Below are 17,971 nucleotides of genomic sequence, written 5' to 3'. Positions count from 1 at the left end.
TTCCCTTTAACTCATGTTCATGCAGGTATAATGCACCATTTAAGTCCACTATACAGCAATGGGTTCAGAAGCTGACCAACACTGCAGAGATAATTGAAAACTGGATTACTGTACAGAACCTCTGGATTTACCTTGAAGCTGTGTTTGTTGGTGGAGACATTGCAAAACAGCTACCTCAGGTATATTGATGTATGATAGTAATATGTTATACCAGGAGATAAGCCACATCACAGAGTTTATTTGCCAGTGCCAACTCATATAAGATTTGTGGGCTGTGCATGAGCAGTTCAGGAGAAGCTTTGCCAAACTAGGATCTGTCTGGTTAAATTGCTTAGAACTTGGTGAAACCTAAAGGAACACAATTGTTTGTAATTCAAGTTTAAATGTTCCTGTCAGTGTGCAATATTAGTGAATTAGTACAGGGCTCAGAACTACTTAATGGCATGAAACTGATTTATTGCTTTTGCCATATGTACAAATATCCCTTTCTTCCTCTGTGCACACGTTTATAGGCTATAATCTGTAATAGAATGACAGATTTTGCATTTCAATTCTGTACTTGCTAGGACTCAGTTTAATGAAGTCCCACAGAGAGATGCTGCCAGGCCTGGGAGCTGTGCATGTGCTAATCTGTGCGAACCATTGCAACCTCTTCAAAAGGCAGTGATGACCTTCCAAGGTAGCAGCTGCACAAGAGCTAAGGAATGATCAGAACAGGAGAGAAGTAGCAGAAAAAAATAATCCTTTTTGTTGTGTCTCCTAATGAGGAGTTTTCATACAGTACTAACAGACCACAGTTCAGTCTTACTGGATAAAACAGTGTAACTAAACAAAGTCATCATTATTGGGAAATTATTAGATATGAATTTATTTCAGGATACATATTTTATAATTAAAGCTTACAATATCACAAATTAAGATTAATTTTGCAAGCTAAATAAAGCTTTCTCAATTGTTACTTAAACTACAATTTTTTTGTTGTTGTTCATGAGATATATTTATGTTGTTGGGGCTTATCAGAGAATCAATAAGCAGTTTGTGCAGATGAACAAATGGTACTAAAGCTACTTCTTCCAAGGATGATAGATACATGAACCAATATTCTGGAAAAAAACAAATGTAGTGATTGTCTTTGATGAAGGAGGAAAAGGAACAGCTTGGTGGAAGAGTAATGAGGAGTGGTTTTAATTGCAATTTCTGCAGTAATGAATACTGCAACAAGTAACTGTTAGCATCTGGAAATTAGCAAGAAGATGAATAATGTTCAGTCAACGTGAATTTGTTAGGAGCAAAACACATTGAAAAAAAATCTAATTTATTTTTAGGGTGGGCAAGGAGCTTTGTGGATAGAGGAAAAACAGTAGTTGCCATATATTTAGATAGGTTTTTGCCATTGTCTCTGATAGTATTACCAAAAAAGGTGTTTTAGCTTGCTGGTGTGCAAAATGAAGAAGGGTAGAATGCATAAACATCAATAACCAATAACTAAAATATTGCATCTGGTTTTGGTGAAAGAAACACACTGACAAATTTGAGAGAGCGTAGAAGAGGGTGCAAGAATGAGGAACTATCAAGGAAGAATGAGGCACAAGAAAAGATTCAACAAACTAGACTTGTTTGACTTCAAGAAAAGGAAAAACTGAAGTGCAAAAGTGATAAGTTTTTTAAAATATAAGGGCTGTTCTCAACAGGAAGGAAAAGCATGTCTTGTTCTCAGTATCTGATTTAGCTTAGATATTAGAAGACAGTCACCAGTATCAAAAATTGCCTCGAGAGGCTTCTAAATCTCCATTGAGCATCACTAAACACAAGACAGAGAGATATTTTGGGTATGATCCTGCCTCATATCAGACAAATTGCTTTGGATCTTCTTTTGAGATCTCTTCTAGCTCTTAGATAATTTCTGATTCCATTAACATTTCATTTGTTGTAGGTGAAGAAAGAGTTTTTAATGTTAATATAGCCAGTGTATAAAAATATTTATTTTTCAGCTTTGAGAATTTGTCTTCACCTACACTTGTAATGTGCAAGTGGGGGGCAGCTTCAGACTGGGTATACTGGTTTTGTTCATCAAGTGTTGCTACTAGCAGCTTACATGACATTGCATATTGCTGTTAGGAAGACTATAATTTCTGAGAAAGCTGCTTTTTGAGCTTTCTCATGTGTGTTGGAGTCCTTTTATGTAGAAAATTTTGGTGCCCAACATGAAGTAAGACATTTCCAGAGCTATTCCTATTGTACTATTTCTCTTGCAATTTGAACTCTGGTCAATAATAAGCATGACTACTAATATTCATACATAAGTCCTCCAAAGAAGACTTTAACAGCAAGGGAGGTATTAAACTGTTACCCTGTCTGATAGAATTACTTAATTTTTAGAATATGGTAAACATGAGGAAAAGCTAATGCATGTATCATGTACTTCAGGAAGCCAGAAGATTTCAGAACATTGATAAATCGTGGCAGAGAATTATGCAGAGAGCCCGTGAAGCATCAAACATTGTGCAGTGCTGTGTTGGAGATGAGACTTTGGCACAGCTGCTACCACATTTGCTGGAACAGTTGGAAATCTGTCAGAAATCACTGACTGGCTATTTGGAAAAAAAGCGATTAATATTTCCAAGATTTTTTTTTGTATCTGACCCTGCTCTTCTGGAAATCCTTGGTCAAGCATCTGATTCCCACACTATTCAGGTACAAATAATAAAGCAAGAGTGTTCTTACGGTCGAGATCACTAAGTGAAGACCGTGGCAGATTTTGTTTTTTATTTGAGAGAATTTCTTTCACTAATGGAAAGATTTACACAGTATTGTAATACAGCATTTAAAGACAAAGTAAGAATGCCGTATGAGATCACTTTATGGAGGCTTTTTTTCTGATTCTATTGTAGGCACATTTGTTAAGTTTGTTTGACAATGTTAACCGAGTGGGATTTAATGAAAAAAACTACGACCAGATTTTATTGTTTGAATCTCAAGAAGGAGAACAGGTCAATATTATTGAACCAGTTTTAGCTCAGGTAATGAAAGTATATATTACAGTTTTTCATGACTTGATTTAAAATAGATTTATGTTTTAGAGGCCAACGGTATTGCATCATGTTATTATTTTACTAGCTGAATGAAAACCTCCCAATGTGAACAGCAAGAGCAAAGAGTAGCAGGGACAGAACATTTGTGTCAGTTTGTAACGATTGCTTTACCTGTTTTCTCAGCAGTGCTGCTGTGAAGTGCCAAATCTATCACATTTCTCTAGAAGGGCAGTGGAGCAGAAAGAGGAAAGGAATCTTTTAAAGATTAGAGAATAACAAATATGGAAATGGGAGTATGAAGGACTGGGAAAAAAGTCACATAACAGCTCTTGCTTCTTGTGAATTATTCATAAAATAATTCTCTGAAAGTACTTTCTTGTTTATTTCAGGGCAATGTGGAATTCTGGTTAGGTCAGCTGCTGAATGGGATTAGGAAAACAATCCACACCATCATTAGACAGGCGTCAATGGCCATTAACGATTCAGAATTTAAGATGTATGACTTTCAGGCAATGTTTCCTGCACAAATAGGGCTTCTGGGAATTCAAATTATCTGGACCAGAGATGCAGAGAAGGCACTGAACAGTACCAAAACAGACAAAAAGGTAGTATTTAATGAGTCTTTGGGGATTTATTAAAAGCATTGTTTGTAACAGTACATATCGTGAAAATTTAAAAGTAACATGTAGGAAAAAGCAGAAAATACTAGTTAATTACCCAGAATAACAAATAAACTATCAGGAAAACAGAATAATAAAAAATGTATTAAGGAGTCACACCTCCTCATTATCCCCCCAGCATGTGCTTTAGAATTGTTCCTAATCCTGTGATTTTCTCTGTTGTTGTTAGGGCAAGCATCTTAGGAAGAGACAGTTTCTTAGTTTGGAAAAACGGAATTTTATCATACTACTTTCACAAAATCAAATTTGGAAATAAATAAGAGCTCCTGAACTTTGGGGAAGTAACTGTGCTTTGTGGACATTGGTCTACTGTATCCAAATGTATTACATCCTTCAGTTGATGAGCTCTTTTTTTTAGGGAAGGGGAAGAATAGAATCTGTTTCAGGAGGTGTTGGTTTAATCTTAGACACATGGATAAGATGCTGTTAAAAACCAAGGTGTCATTCTTAACAGTGAATCTATGAAAGAACAAGGAGGGGATGTGAGCTAAAGGGTTGCAAACCACCATTAATCAGGAATACACAGTGAGAATGAACAAAGAATGAGTAACATCATCCTACCATGAAAGTAAATGCAGGGCAAATTCCATGCTGTACTTTGATACTGCATGAAAGTAAGGGCATAGACTATGGAGAAAACCATGTGCCGCTACATTTTCTGCATTGTTCAAAGTTTTAAAAGACCATAAACCTGATTTTAGTCCACTCTTGTTTGTAGAATAACTAGGTATAAATGTTCTTTTGCATTAACAAAAAAACAAATTTTGTGGGTTTTTGGGCTGAACTGCATGTGTTTTTTGGGGGCTGGGAAGGTTATTTAATTCTCTGTTGGTTTTAACAGTGTTTTTATCAATTTTTTCTCAGCAAACTGGGTGAGTTTTAGGCTCTGCATGTATTTACAGAAAGCTGGTGTGATTGTTCTGTCACACATTTGGAATGGGGTATAAATGAGCTGCTCTTTCTTAAATCTCAGTGCTTTTTGTTGTGTACATCACTGGCAGAGGCTGATGCTATTTATGTAAGTCAGCATTGTATAGTCAGTATTTGTGGAATTATGTAACAGATCTGGTAATACAAATTAAATTATTATTTTAGTGTCAGCATCTAAAATTACAGTATGCTTCCCCCTTCCTCTGGTTAAAGGATGTGACAGATCTTCAGATTCCTCTTCCCCCTAAAGCTTGAGCTGATATACACTACCCAAAATCATTGACTGATGGTTTTGAATATATGCAGGGATGCAGTCAGCTGAAAATGTAATGTATAGTAAAAGGAGCAAGAGTCTTGGAATAAAATCTTACAGTGTAACCTGTTCACCAAGATATAATCTTATTGTACTCTGTTGCGTAAGATTGCATAAATGGAAGGCAGCCTCCAAATCCAAATTTAGGATTCCAAGCCTAATAAATACAAAGCAGAATATGGACATTATAACCCTGGCTATTTTAAAATTTAAAAAAAAAATTAAAATTCTAAATATTGGAAGAACAAATTGTGTTTGTATTAATATGATCATTCTTGCTTGTGGAAAAGGTAATGCACACAACAAATCAGAAGTTCTTGGGACTTTTAAATGATTTGATTGACATGGCAACACACAATCTGACAAGAATGGAGCGGACAAAATATGAAACGTTAATCACCATTCATGTGCACCAGAAGGATATCTTTGATGATTTGGTAAGTTTTGGAAAACCATCAAGGTATTTCCTATATGGAAGGTCTTGCATATATAAAAAATTATAAGCAAATCTGAGAATCTATTCTCTTTGAGTAGCTCTGACATTATTGCTGTGATAGAGCATATCAGATTTAGTTTGATTTAATATAGATGTGATGCAGTGAGAAGGGTGAATTTTTATATAGGTGTGTTCATAGGTTTAGACTTCAGGTTTTTAAATGCTTGTTCATACTCATCATGCACAAATTCACCGTGAGCAAAAGAGTTTGACTTCTTAAATTAAATGATCCTCTCAATTTGAAGATTTAATTCATTATTTGATTGAAATGTAAATATAAAAACCCTCCCTTTAGTATTCCTGTCAATCTTGTGATTTCTGATCCAGCCTATGTGTTGATGTAAGGTAATGGTTATTCAAAGGTAAAAGCAGAGAGGCTTCATATATTTGAAGAGAATAGCAACAATAGATATAACAGGTATTTTAGGTTTTTTGATAATTGAGTTGCATCAGGCTTCCTTTAGAGGAGTATGTTGAATAATGAAAGCATAATTATAAAAATGGAAGTAAAATGACTTCCAAAGGACTTGAATGATGCAAAGGCCAATAATTCAATACTGATTGCTTAATTTATGCATATATGTTAGGAAGATAAAAATTAAGTGCATGTGTAAAGAAAATAGAAAACATTAAAGAAAAGTACTGAAATCTAGAAAGAAAACTACTGGCTTCTAAGATAAGCATGGTGTTTTATCCTCTGCTTATAATTTTAAATTTATCTTTATAATTATTTGCTTAATTAATTTAATGTCATATTATAATAAAATTATGGAAAATTGTTTAAATTTGTAGGTCCTGTATACGAAATAAAAAGTCAGGAAAAAGTCCACAACTGGGGAAAGGGTTTTTAAATGGTATATGTAATGATAGCCTTCTCTCTTAAAACATTCTATTCTATTCTCTGCTAAACACATCCTTTAGTGATTGAGATAAAGGAAAGGGAATTGGCTGAGATTCCAGAACCTCCACTTCACCTTACACTGTGTTTGCAAGGCCAATAACCAGGGCAACATTTTCTGTAAGAGGCCAGTGGTTTTGAGATCTACTGTCGATAATAATGAATCTGTTAATTACTAGAAATCTAAATATGTGTATATCAAGTTCATAATGAAAATACAACCCAAATATACAAGCACTCAGTCGTCTATACAACATATTCAAATACTGTTCACAATTTAGTATTTCTGTGACTAATGGTGTAGTTACCATGCAGGACAGCCAGTATTGTTCATTTTTTATGTTTTCCATGACTGTTTTTCAATATCTCTGTAAGACGCAATTCATAATCTCTGTGCCCAAATCAGAGGAAAATCAAAGTTGACAGAAGGTTCAGAGCATGTCATAGACAGGTTTGAAAAGATAATTCTGGATGTCTTGACTCCTGACAGATTCTATGCTCATTCTTCAAGGACATGAATTTATATTAAGTAGACTTTTTTTTTCTGTATGGAATTTAAGATTAATTTGTTACTGATTCATTTCTGTATTAATGATTTTTCTTTTCCATAATAGGTCCGTATGAACATTAAATCTCCATCTGATTTTGAATGGCAAAAACAGTCTCGATTTTATTATCTTGAAGACTTGGATAAATGCATTATCAAAATCACTGATGTAGAGTTCACCTACTGCAATGAATACTTAGGCTGTACAGACAGGCTTGTTATAACTCCCTTAACTGACAGGTATTTGTAAAAGGAATGAAATGCATAGTATTGGACCTAAGATTTATTAATACTTCCTTTGACTTAGTTCTTTTAATGAGTCAGAATTACTTAGGTTGCTCTACAATGCTGCAATATCGCTGGTGAACAGCAGAGGCCAGTGCTTATATATTCAGCTATTGAAAACAGGTTGAATTTGAGTGTTTGTTTGAGCTACATGAGCTGTGATGGGCATTAAAAAATTTACTTGTTCTCAAGATAAACATGCCTGAACACCATACACGTCACTAGCCTAAACAAAGTCAATCTAAACACCAATATATTGCTGCTTTCAACAAGCAAGTAGTTGCATGAGAATTTGGAATTACAGCAAGTGATTAATTTGAAGTCAACCTGTAGGAAAAAGCAGTAACTCAGGACAGAGCACCGCATAGCTCCTTCCAGTATGGTTTTAAGCAAAGCCTATGGAGAATTTCAGGAATACAAATACAGAAAACTCTGAGGGCAATCACAAGGAGAAGTTTTTATTGCTGGAGTGTTAGTTATACAGCACAGTATAAACTTCATTAAATGCCTATTTTCCTATAGTCCTTGATTGTTGCTTCAGCTAGGCAAGAGGCAGATGTATTTGCTATGCCAGAGCTTGTTCTTTTATATGTGGATACAAATGTCAAAGTCAAAATACTTTGCCTATTCAGTCATTTATAGAATTATAGAATGGTTTGGATTGGAAGGGGCTTTAAATATCATCTAGTTCCAGCCCCCTTGCCTTGGACTGGGACATTTTCCACTAGACCAGTTTGCTCAAAGCCCCATCTTGAGTTAATGTTGGAATTGTCTTTGGATTCTTTGTGCTGCTAGATTTTATTTATTAATGAAAACTCAGATTTTTTTCCTATTTCTGAACAAAAATTATTCCCTGTGAGCTATTTAAGAGAGCCAAACCTCTGCATGTAGATACCTGGCTTTTAATAAGTAACACACATCTCCCAAATTCTATGTTATGGACCCTACTGTTCCTGTGTTAGATAGAAGTCTGTTTGCAGCAGTACACATGCAGGTGATTAGTGGCTATGGCAGCACTAACGCACTGAAAATATTTTTACCCACCAGAAGAGCCAGCATCAATAAAATGTTGCCATTCAAAATTTGTTCACTGAATTAAAATGTAGCCAGGGAAGTGGTTTTGGCACCAAGCCTGCCAGAGTTTAAAAGTGTTTGGACCAAGCTTTCAGGCACGTGGTGTGGTTTTTGGGTTTGTCCTGTGCAGAGCCAGGAGCTGGACTGGAACTGGACATAGTATATATTATAATTATACAAGGTGCTGTGTCACACAAGATTGAAAATTAGCACAAGATGACATGATTGAATAAAAAAAGCCTTTTAAATGAGTTTAAACTGTAATATTAATAACAACAACAGAAAGAGCAGACATGTCTCTCTTTGGACAAACCTGGAAGAGCCAAACGAAGCTGCAGGGATTGGAGGCTACTCACTGTCACATGTTAAAAGGATATTTGAAGCAGAGATGTTTCCTAATGTTAGCATGGGAAACGTATGTGCCTAAGCAATGTTGCACAACAACAGATTTTATTCCCCTTGTGGGATTTTCCATTTTAATATTTATAATACTGCTGGATGGAATTGTCTGATCTCCTGAAAATTTTCAGGTAATGGTGTCTTTGTTCCATTAATCAGCTTGGAGTCAAGTCCTGTTTGGCTAATGATTTCATGTTCAGAGAGATTCCCTAAGCACCTGATAAATACACACAGCTGGTGGTACATTGCATTAAGATGATGGCACTAAAACTGAATGCTCCTACACATCATATCAGACCCAGTCCATGTCATGGCATACACCAAAAATGAAGTGAAAGGTCTGCATAGAACTTGTGCTATGTATTCAGCTTGTCCTTGTTTTCAGAAGCAGAATTGTTAGGAGTGGTATTTTTTATGTGTTAAATGGTGGCCTCTTAACTGGTCACTGAGCAATAAGGTGAAAAAGCATTCTTACTGCTATTGTATTAGAATGATTATTCTGTGGTTTCTTAAGTCATACTAGGTGCTATCATTTGGGATTTTTTCCAATGCCCATTTTATCTCCCCACATATATCATAAAACTATTGAGTTTCACAGTGCTGAAATGTGTTTGCTGTGATTTTGGAACATTGGAGGTTAGAACAACATGTTTCCTTACACCCTTCAGTAACCTCCACACCAGATGGAGGCTGAAGAAGAAGATGGTCATAGGACTGATAGATTCCTCCTCTTTCTCCATTGCCCATTGCAATCTCTGCTCTCATCCATTGCCCTCCTGTAACTCAAAGGCTTCACATGACTGGCAGCAGTGCTGTGGTTTGGCATTCTCCTATGGAAATGTCAAGAGCAGGAGGTGCTTTTGGCCTCTGTGCCTCCCTACTGCCAGATCAGAGTGCCCATCATGAGTACTCTGGGAACATGGAGGGAGGGGGAAAAGACAGAAATTCTGGGTGCTGCAGAATGAGCCTGTAATGGAGGAAGGGTGTACGATAGTCTGAGAAAATCACAATACTACAGGATTTTGGTATTCAGCATTTAGAATTGGCCCGTGAATTTCCTGGGCTGTTGCAGTCATGGCTGTGCTGGATGATTGCTTTTCTTCAGGTAGAGCAAAGTTGGTCTGGTAACTCAGCTTCACAGTGTGCAAGGGGGTGACTGAGGACTCACCACATGGAAATACATTTCTGCCCCCTTCCCCAGCTCTGGATAATCCATCTGTTGTGGTTGCATTGATGGATTTCAAGTAATTAATGGTAGGAAAAGATTCACAGATCTCTTTGTTCTGTCTTTAGGTGTTACATCACTTTGGCACAGGCCCTGGGCATGAGTATGGGTGGTGCACCAGCAGGACCTGCTGGGACAGGGAAAACAGAGACAACTAAAGACATGGGCAAATGCCTGGGAAAGTATGTTGTGGTTTTCAATTGTTCAGACCAAATGGACTACAGAGGACTTGGTCGTATCTATAAAGGTAAGAAAATACCTTTTATTTATTCTTTTTAGAGTTGTAAGTTTTTGCCCCTTCAGTGTAGTGAGTTAGCAATGATTTGGAGAGCATTTTTCACCTCTGTTTCCTCTTATTTCCAGGCACTCATCAACTTAACCTGATATTTGATTTTATTTGATTTTTCCTTTCTTTCTTCCTGCATGTTTTCCAGTACTTTTTTGTTTGAATGTTCTTCAATGATGTTTCCCATCTATGTTTTCTTTTCTTTTTTTCCTTTTAATCCTTTCTATTGTTTGAGAGTTTTTTAATGCCTCTATCCTACCCCTTCCATGTGGAGAGGATTTATATTTATTATTTGCTATTTTTGTGTCGAACAAGACAATCAAATGTGAAGCTTAATGATGTTTTGCAAGGCAGGGAAATATGCAAAGTGTCGCAGTGTCTTATTTAACTACAGGACTCTTTTGAAGCCAGGAAAATGACACCATGGTCAAACTCTGATAACTCTTCATGATTAGCAAAATTTTGAATTTAGTTTTGCAAACAGTGATCCGTGATTCCAAATTCTTTCATAATGGTCTGTTTTATTGTATATAGCTGCATTTATATATGGACTGACAGACCACAGAACACCACCATTTTCTGTGAGTGGTGGGTTTTTAACTATAACACAAGGCATCATAAACAAAATTTTCACTGTTGTGTTACCTCGTGAAGGCTAAAATATGATCTGGGGATAATATTTCATTTCAATTAAGAAGCCAGTGAAGCTGGCCATGATTTTTTAAGCAGAGGAACATTTCTGAGCTAGAAACTGAACCACCTATGCATGTGAATGCCTTCAGTTAAGGTCACAAGTTTCTCAAAGCACCTCTTGTAACCCCACAGATTTGGGCCAAGCTTTTCTTGCACATCTCTTATCGTGTGTGCAGACCTTTAGTGTCACAGGTTTATTTTGCTCATTGTTATTAGACAGAAGAGGCTTGGGATATCTGAGTATGCTCATAATGCCAAGCACAGTCATCTGCTGGGTTTCTGCAATCATCAGTCTGTAAGGGAGATGTGAGCCTTTGTTCCTGCTTGCAGTGGGTTTGTCTTTGATGTCACCAAACTGTTGTCTTCTGCTCTGCTCCTTTTGTGAGAATATTTGTATCTCTTTATGTAAGTGCCTCTTTTCCTGGCTCCATGGTGATTTCACTTCTTTGTATTAAACTGTTTGTGACTCGTGTCAGTTCAGACACCTAGTTTTGTATCCTTGTTTTTTTCTGTCTTCTTATCCTGAGAACTTTGGTAACTTATCCTTTCCCATTTCAGATTGAGGCAGTAGTGACCATTGCAGCTTGTCATTGCTTTATTTTATTAAAACTGGACACAATTTCTGTGTCTAAAAGCACAAGTTGAGTTTTAGGGCTCAGTTTTCTTTTTCTCTTGTTTTTCTATAAGTTGACCATTTTCCATGTAGTATTGTCGTCATATGCTTCAGAAGCAAAGTCACACTGTGTAATGTGTCCTTCTCTGGCTGCCTCATTTAATGGCATGCTGGTGTTCAATATGAGCTAGGAAAAAATATTTATAGAACTCATCTAATTGCTGCTCAAGCAACCATGATGCCTGTGACTGCTTACTTCAGTAAATTTGCAAGTGGGGTCATAGCTTGCTTCTCTGAGAATTTGCCTGAGAATTAGGTAATAGATTCAGCTGAATAAAGCCTGAATAGTGTGGGTTTTTCAGCATTCATATGGCTGTTGTGTGTCTGGCAGTAAAAGTAAGATTCTGCTCTTACATAAGTCATTGATGCTTTCATTTGTGAAGGGGCATTTGAAGTCAGTTGTTTTGGACTTAGTGTCACTACTTGCAAGGGCCTGGCTTGCAATCACCTTTTTTATGTCTTTAAAATATCTGCAATTTCTTGAAGAATGGATATACTGAAGTTAGGGAAGGAAATGAGCTCGTTTTGATTTCATATAAAGGGCAAAGTGAGTTCAGATAAAGATTCTTTACTGCACATGAGGTCTTCAATGGAAAAAAAGGATAGTTCTTCTCAGCTGTAGAAGCACTTTCATGCAGACTGATAAGAAAGTTCCCATTAGTACATTATGTATTTCAGTGCTCACAATGGGAAATTTTTTAGAATTCCACATCTCTTATAGGCTTGGTGCTCCCTCACCAGAGTTTCCACACCCAAACTTTTCACTTTATCTGGTGCTGTGTGTCAAGTCATCAGATATTAGCAGGTTTAGAAGTGAGGAGAAAAGAGGCATGGAGAGGCGGTGGTGTCCTATCTGCAGGCATGTTTCCAGACTTCTGTAAAGACAAGAAGTTTAGAAAAAAGAAATAGAAAAAGATAAGATAACTAATATAGCATATATTGTATACTATAAAATTATGATTTGAAGCTCTTCTGGTTGAGTCAGAGCTGAGGTTTGATCTTTCTGTTTCCCCGTTTCTATCTGCTTTGTTTTTCTGTGTGGCTCAAGAAATTCATAGACAGATGATCTAGTTGATATGTTCAAGGCCTAGACTTTGATCTTTGATGGTTTTGTTTTTCAAATTTGAACCATAATGTAGATTCAGATACAACTTGTCACCTGAACTGGACCAGAGGTAACTTGAGAGAGTACCAGGGATGTAAGTGGGAAGATGAATTTTCAAGTTTTCCCATATATCAAATTCAGTGTTGAAATTGTCCATGAATAGCAAACCAGGGATACTTGATCACTGTTCCTGAAAAATGTTGGTGGATACCCTCAGAAAACCTTTTGTCTGCGGTTGCCTGTGGACAGGTATAAAAGTTGTGTTTGCTTTGGTTCTCTTTTCTATAGTTACAGTCAAGCAAGTCCAGTCTTACCTGAAGTAACTTTTTGTGATTTGGTATTTAATGCAATATTTAATGTAAGATTTTATATCTATCTTAATTCAGAAGGTGAACACACAAGTCTGGCATTCTGTAAATTCTTTCAGGACCAATGATTACTTTTTAGTTTGCTGCTTCTGGGTTGTGCTTTGGCTAGATAGAGCTTTGTTTCAGTGACATTTCCATTGAATTATATCACTATAGCTCTACTCCTGTGTAAAATCTGGGGAAAAAATGTGGAAAAATACATGGAAGGAGACATGGCTCCACATTGCAGATAAGCATTTTATAGTCTGGGGGCTAATAGCTATTCTGTGAGATTCTTTCATTGTTTGAGTACCAGGATGTCTGTAGGATTTGATTTGTAGGATGTCTGTACTAATTGGCGCAGGGGCATTGCCCTTTTTTTTTTTAGATATAATTAAGGATCTCTTTAGTCCTAATTTGTTTTCTTTAGTCCTGTAATTTGTTTTCTGCTTTTACTCCATTTCTGTATTTGATAACCATCATATGTTCAGCATGGGGACAGAATTTACTTCACAATATGACAAAATTACATTATCTCTGAGCTGTTTTGCAGCTGAGAGTTTGCTTGCTGTGCCTTTGGTTGTGTGTGTGTTTTTAGCATAGATGTGTATTTTCTTTCCTTTTTCAACACCAACAGAATGAAATAATTTTGCAAGAACTGAGTTTATTCAAAGCTGTGGGATATTGGCTTTGTCTGAGAATGAGGCTTCCTAAATCCATGCAGCAGGTGGCATTACAGAACAAGTGAATTTTTTTTCCTTTCCCAAAGAAAAAATTATTTGGTCAGAACTGAACCTCACCATTCTATAGAGAAATTACTTTCAAAACCCTTTAAGATACAGACAGTAAGAGACAATATTATACAGAACTAAGTTTCTTAGTTAGAAACTCCCCAGCTTTAGAGATTTTCCTTGTTCACCCCAAAGAGTAGATATTTATGTTTAATAAACAAAGCAGAAAAAAACCATTTTTTTTGATTTCTTTTTAGGATGAATCCTAGGGGTCATATAGCACATGTTAAAAAAGGGGACAAATGAATTTGAAAAATCTCTGCAATAAGTTTTTTTATCAGGGAGCAGCAAGAATGGGACAGCTCCATGAGGGCAGATGAGCCAGGAGCTCAGAGTGATCAGCACAGAGGCAGGGGCAGGGACTTCACTCAGCAGGGGACAGTCCCACAGTGCCTGTGCAGGGCAGGCTGTTGGCAGCTTGTTCCCATCAGCAGTCCAGTGACATCAGATAATGTGAAATGACCAGCTGGATTCAGGATTTCTCTGGAAAGTTTAGTCAGAACTAGCAGGAGGCAGAACTGGGGGTAACCCTGTGGAGCTGTGGGCTCCTCCAGGAAGTTCATTCAGCAATTCAGGATAAGAGGAGATGGGACTGTGCACAGCCCTGTACACAGTACAGTTCTGACCTGCCTGAGTTACAATGGAACTCCTGGACTGGAAGACAGAGTCTGGATAGAAGCCTCAGGAAGGGCTGTTGAGGGCATCCAGGCCCCAAATATTCCTCACAAAAGGAGAGGAACATCAGTTAAAGGACTTGGTGCCACACCAATGAAGTCAAGGAATGTTCTTCATTTGTTTTCAAATGACAAAGACAGTAGGATTGGTAGGATTGGGTATTTAATATTTTAAATTTGGTAACTTTCTATGGAATTACTTCAATCTTTGTATCATTATGGCATTGTGGTATTTATATATATTCCACTTGCTTTTAATTTTTTTAATTAAGTCCATGTAACTTTTCATCCTCTTTAGATTCTTTTCCTTTGGAGTATCTTTTTTACTTATAATATCATACAAATTAATTAGATGCTGTTTAGGGAAAGGTTACATATGGAATTGAGATAATTTTCATGGGAGATCTGCAGTATTGCCCTGACTGAATCAAGCCTTAAGAAGCCAATTTTGGTTGTACCACCAGTGATTTTGACCTGGTTAAACTCTAGTTATTTTCTTCCAAAATTGCATGGGTAAAAAAGACCAATTGATGCAACATTATTAAAATAATTGGTTAATGGACGTGAAAAACCATAAAAATGGATGTCAGGAAAGAAACATAAAAGTGGCATTAAGGGCACTTGGGGCAACATCTTAAAGGGAAAGAGAAGATCAGACAAGGAAACGTAGAGGGACGGGAAGTAGCATATTATGAGAAGAACAGGCTGAGCAAAGGCAAGAGAAAGAAAAAATCAAAAGAAAACAAAATAAAAGAATATGTCTTCATAGTATTGTTTTTGATTTTTGAATACTTTCTCTCGAACTATCTAAAGCTCTTAAGGAATCAACATTACACCCATAGATATATTTTACCAGTGCTATAGGCATTGCCATATAAAGTATGGGGATTCAGGGGAGCTCTGGGCATGGTTATTCAACATTGCAAACACAAATGCCTTTTCTTGGACATGTGCCCTATTTCTGCATTTAGTACTGCCTTCAAACTGCTTAAGCCAAGCTGAGCTCCACCACTCAGGGGAGTGAATTAAACTCCACTTCTGAACACTTCTAGGGATGGGTGCAGGCAATTGGAAATACTAGTCCAGTGTGGTCTTTGGGAAAGGAGGGGTGGCGTCCATGAAGCTCCTGCATAGACTTACTAGCCTTTGTCTCTTGTGAAATGGGTGTGAAAGAGCAGGGGATTATGTAGCTTTCCCTCTACTGCTCTGGAAGGCTGCCACTGTAGACTCTCCTATTTCAATCCTGTTAGCATGATAGAGAAGAAGGAATACTTGAATCCCCCAAAAGCCATTAATTTCATGATATTTGTGGGGTACTACTGTCTGTCCAGAACACCATGGTCTGTTCCAAGTAACAATTCTAAGTGTAAAATCAGATACTTTCCTCTATCTTGAACAGTAAGATATTAATCTCCAATGATTTTTAACCTATGAATTAATTGTTATAAAATGCTACAATGCTTCTGTCAGAAATGCAGTGGTCTCTCTTTGGTTTTGTGCTTTTCATTTAGGTGGGTGTTTCTCAAGCTCATCTTTGACAACTTCATCCCCTGCATACATGAGTTTCCATGCTATATGCACCTTTGTGCTACTACATGGTACTATATACAGTACTAATTAACAGTTTCTGCCTAATGGTTGCTGTAGAAGTCTAGGATTCTTTGTAAAGAAGTTTATGTATCTTTCAAAGGGTGATACTTTTTCTGAGTGTCATTAATGCACAGCCCTTATTTTGAGTTTTTACTTCTCATTTTATTTTTGTTCATGTTCCCTGCTCTTCTCACATTACACTAAATTGTATAGAACATGTTCTATTTTGTATATAAATTACTCTTGTTTGATCTGCTATTTTAAGAGAATATTTCTCTTTTTGCTTTTCTGCTTTTCTCAGGTTTAGCTCAGTCGGGTGCGTGGGGTTGCTTTGATGAATTTAACCGCATTGAACTCCCAGTTTTATCAGTGGCAGCTCAGCAGATATATATTGTACTTCAGTGTAAGAAAAAGAAGAAACTTAAGTTCACTTTCACTGATGGTGATGTTGTTGACATGGACAGAGAATTTGGTATATTTCTCACTATGGTATGTCTGTAAATACATGTAAATGGCATCATTGTGAAAAATCTTTTTTGTTCCATTCCTATTGAAATTTCCCTGTTGAAACATTGGGACTGTCTGTTAGAAAATAGTTAATGAAACTTGAACAATAATTTAGTAAAATAATTATGATATAATTTTCTCTTGTTGATATTTTTAACTGGATCTTAGGACTTGAGGTATGCATTTATCATTAACTATGTATTTTAAGGACTTTTTTAGTTGAGCATTTGGCAGATTGAAATTAAATTTAACCCCTCTTATTTTGAGTCAAAGTCTGTCAAAATAAAACAGAATTGACCACTTCAAGGACTACTGTAGCTGGTCTAGTCAGTATTTTACCACCTGTGAATAAGTTTTTGACCTCAATCCTGGAAGACAGCATGAGGGAAACCACCCTCACTCTGATTCACTGGCCTCCTGAAGATTTATCTTTGGTGCCTGTGGACTGCTTCTAGCAGTGCAGGAGGCAAAGCAGCAGGAAAGTATAACAATACCTTAAAATCATTGTATCTCTCCCTCCGTAGCTACCTACATACCCACTCAAAATGGAAGCCTTTGTCTTTATTTTAGGGGGTCCTACCTTTGAAAAAGTGTTAATGTTATCACGGTAATTTGAAAAAGAGGGCAAATAAGTGCCATGCAAAGGCCAGGTGGAAGACAGTTTGGAAGGAGCTGAAAGAGATGAAGGAAGTTATCACTGCATGGCCAGTGACTACAGTTGTCACAACTGAGCCGTGCAGTACTCATATGAACGACTTAGACATCTTCAGAGAAAGGTCAGATCCATTAGTTTAAATTATACTCAGTAATGGCTTGCACTGCTTGACTGGCTTTGTGCTGAAATGGTCTGGGAATGCTCACAGGGGACAGTAACCTCCAACACTGGAACACTGTCAAGACTCTGAGAAAGTAACCATTTAAAAGAGCTGCAGCAAGATCTGTAAGTGACTGTCTGTCTATATCTTTTGGTCTCGGACATCTCTAAATAACCTGTGATACCCCATACTTCATGAAATGCAGTACTGAGGCAACTGTGCACTGATGTGTCATTGCGACGTGCTCACGTTACCCTTCGTAATCTCACATGTGCTCCTGCATTTGCTGAATGGTTAACAGGAAAGATGAAACTTCCTACCCTGCCATCATTATATATTGTTTGGGTTTATAAATTGCATTTTCAGAACCCCGGCTATGCAGGACGACAGGAACTTCCCGAAAATCTGAAGATTCAGTTTCGCACGGTTGCCATGATGGTGCCTGACCGTAGCATTATTATGCGAGTCAAGCTGGCAAGTGCTGGTTTCCGAGACAACCAAATCCTCAGTCAAAAATTCTATACACTCTACAAACTCTGTGAAGAGCAGTTATCTAAACAGGTAAAGTAAATATTTGTTCAACTGTAAGCTGTCACTGGAAGGATATGGAG

General features: G+C 37.0%; 1 protein-coding gene across 1 annotated transcript in view; it reads left to right on the top strand.

Annotated features, from left to right (window-relative positions):
- LOC136563371 (dynein axonemal heavy chain 5-like) overlaps positions 1–17,971 on the top strand; it is a 149,426-nt gene that overhangs the window by 40,592 nt on the left and 90,863 nt on the right. The window contains exons 36-44 of the mRNA XM_066560715.1: positions 26–179; positions 2,428–2,694; positions 2,892–3,020; positions 3,422–3,637; positions 5,246–5,392; positions 6,964–7,136; positions 9,948–10,126; positions 16,340–16,527; positions 17,727–17,921. Coding sequence (XP_066416812.1) covers positions 26–179; positions 2,428–2,694; positions 2,892–3,020; positions 3,422–3,637; positions 5,246–5,392; positions 6,964–7,136; positions 9,948–10,126; positions 16,340–16,527; positions 17,727–17,921 — 1,648 coding nt within the window. The remainder of the gene's footprint in view (positions 1–25; positions 180–2,427; positions 2,695–2,891; positions 3,021–3,421; positions 3,638–5,245; positions 5,393–6,963; positions 7,137–9,947; positions 10,127–16,339; positions 16,528–17,726; positions 17,922–17,971) is intronic.

The sequence above is a fragment of the Molothrus aeneus genome, chromosome 1 (assembly GCF_037042795.1).
Source record: "Molothrus aeneus isolate 106 chromosome 1, BPBGC_Maene_1.0, whole genome shotgun sequence".
Lineage (NCBI taxonomy): Eukaryota > Metazoa > Chordata > Aves > Passeriformes > Icteridae > Molothrus > Molothrus aeneus.
Note: the sequence above shows the minus strand (reverse complement) of the source record. Positions and strands in the feature narration are given on the sequence as shown.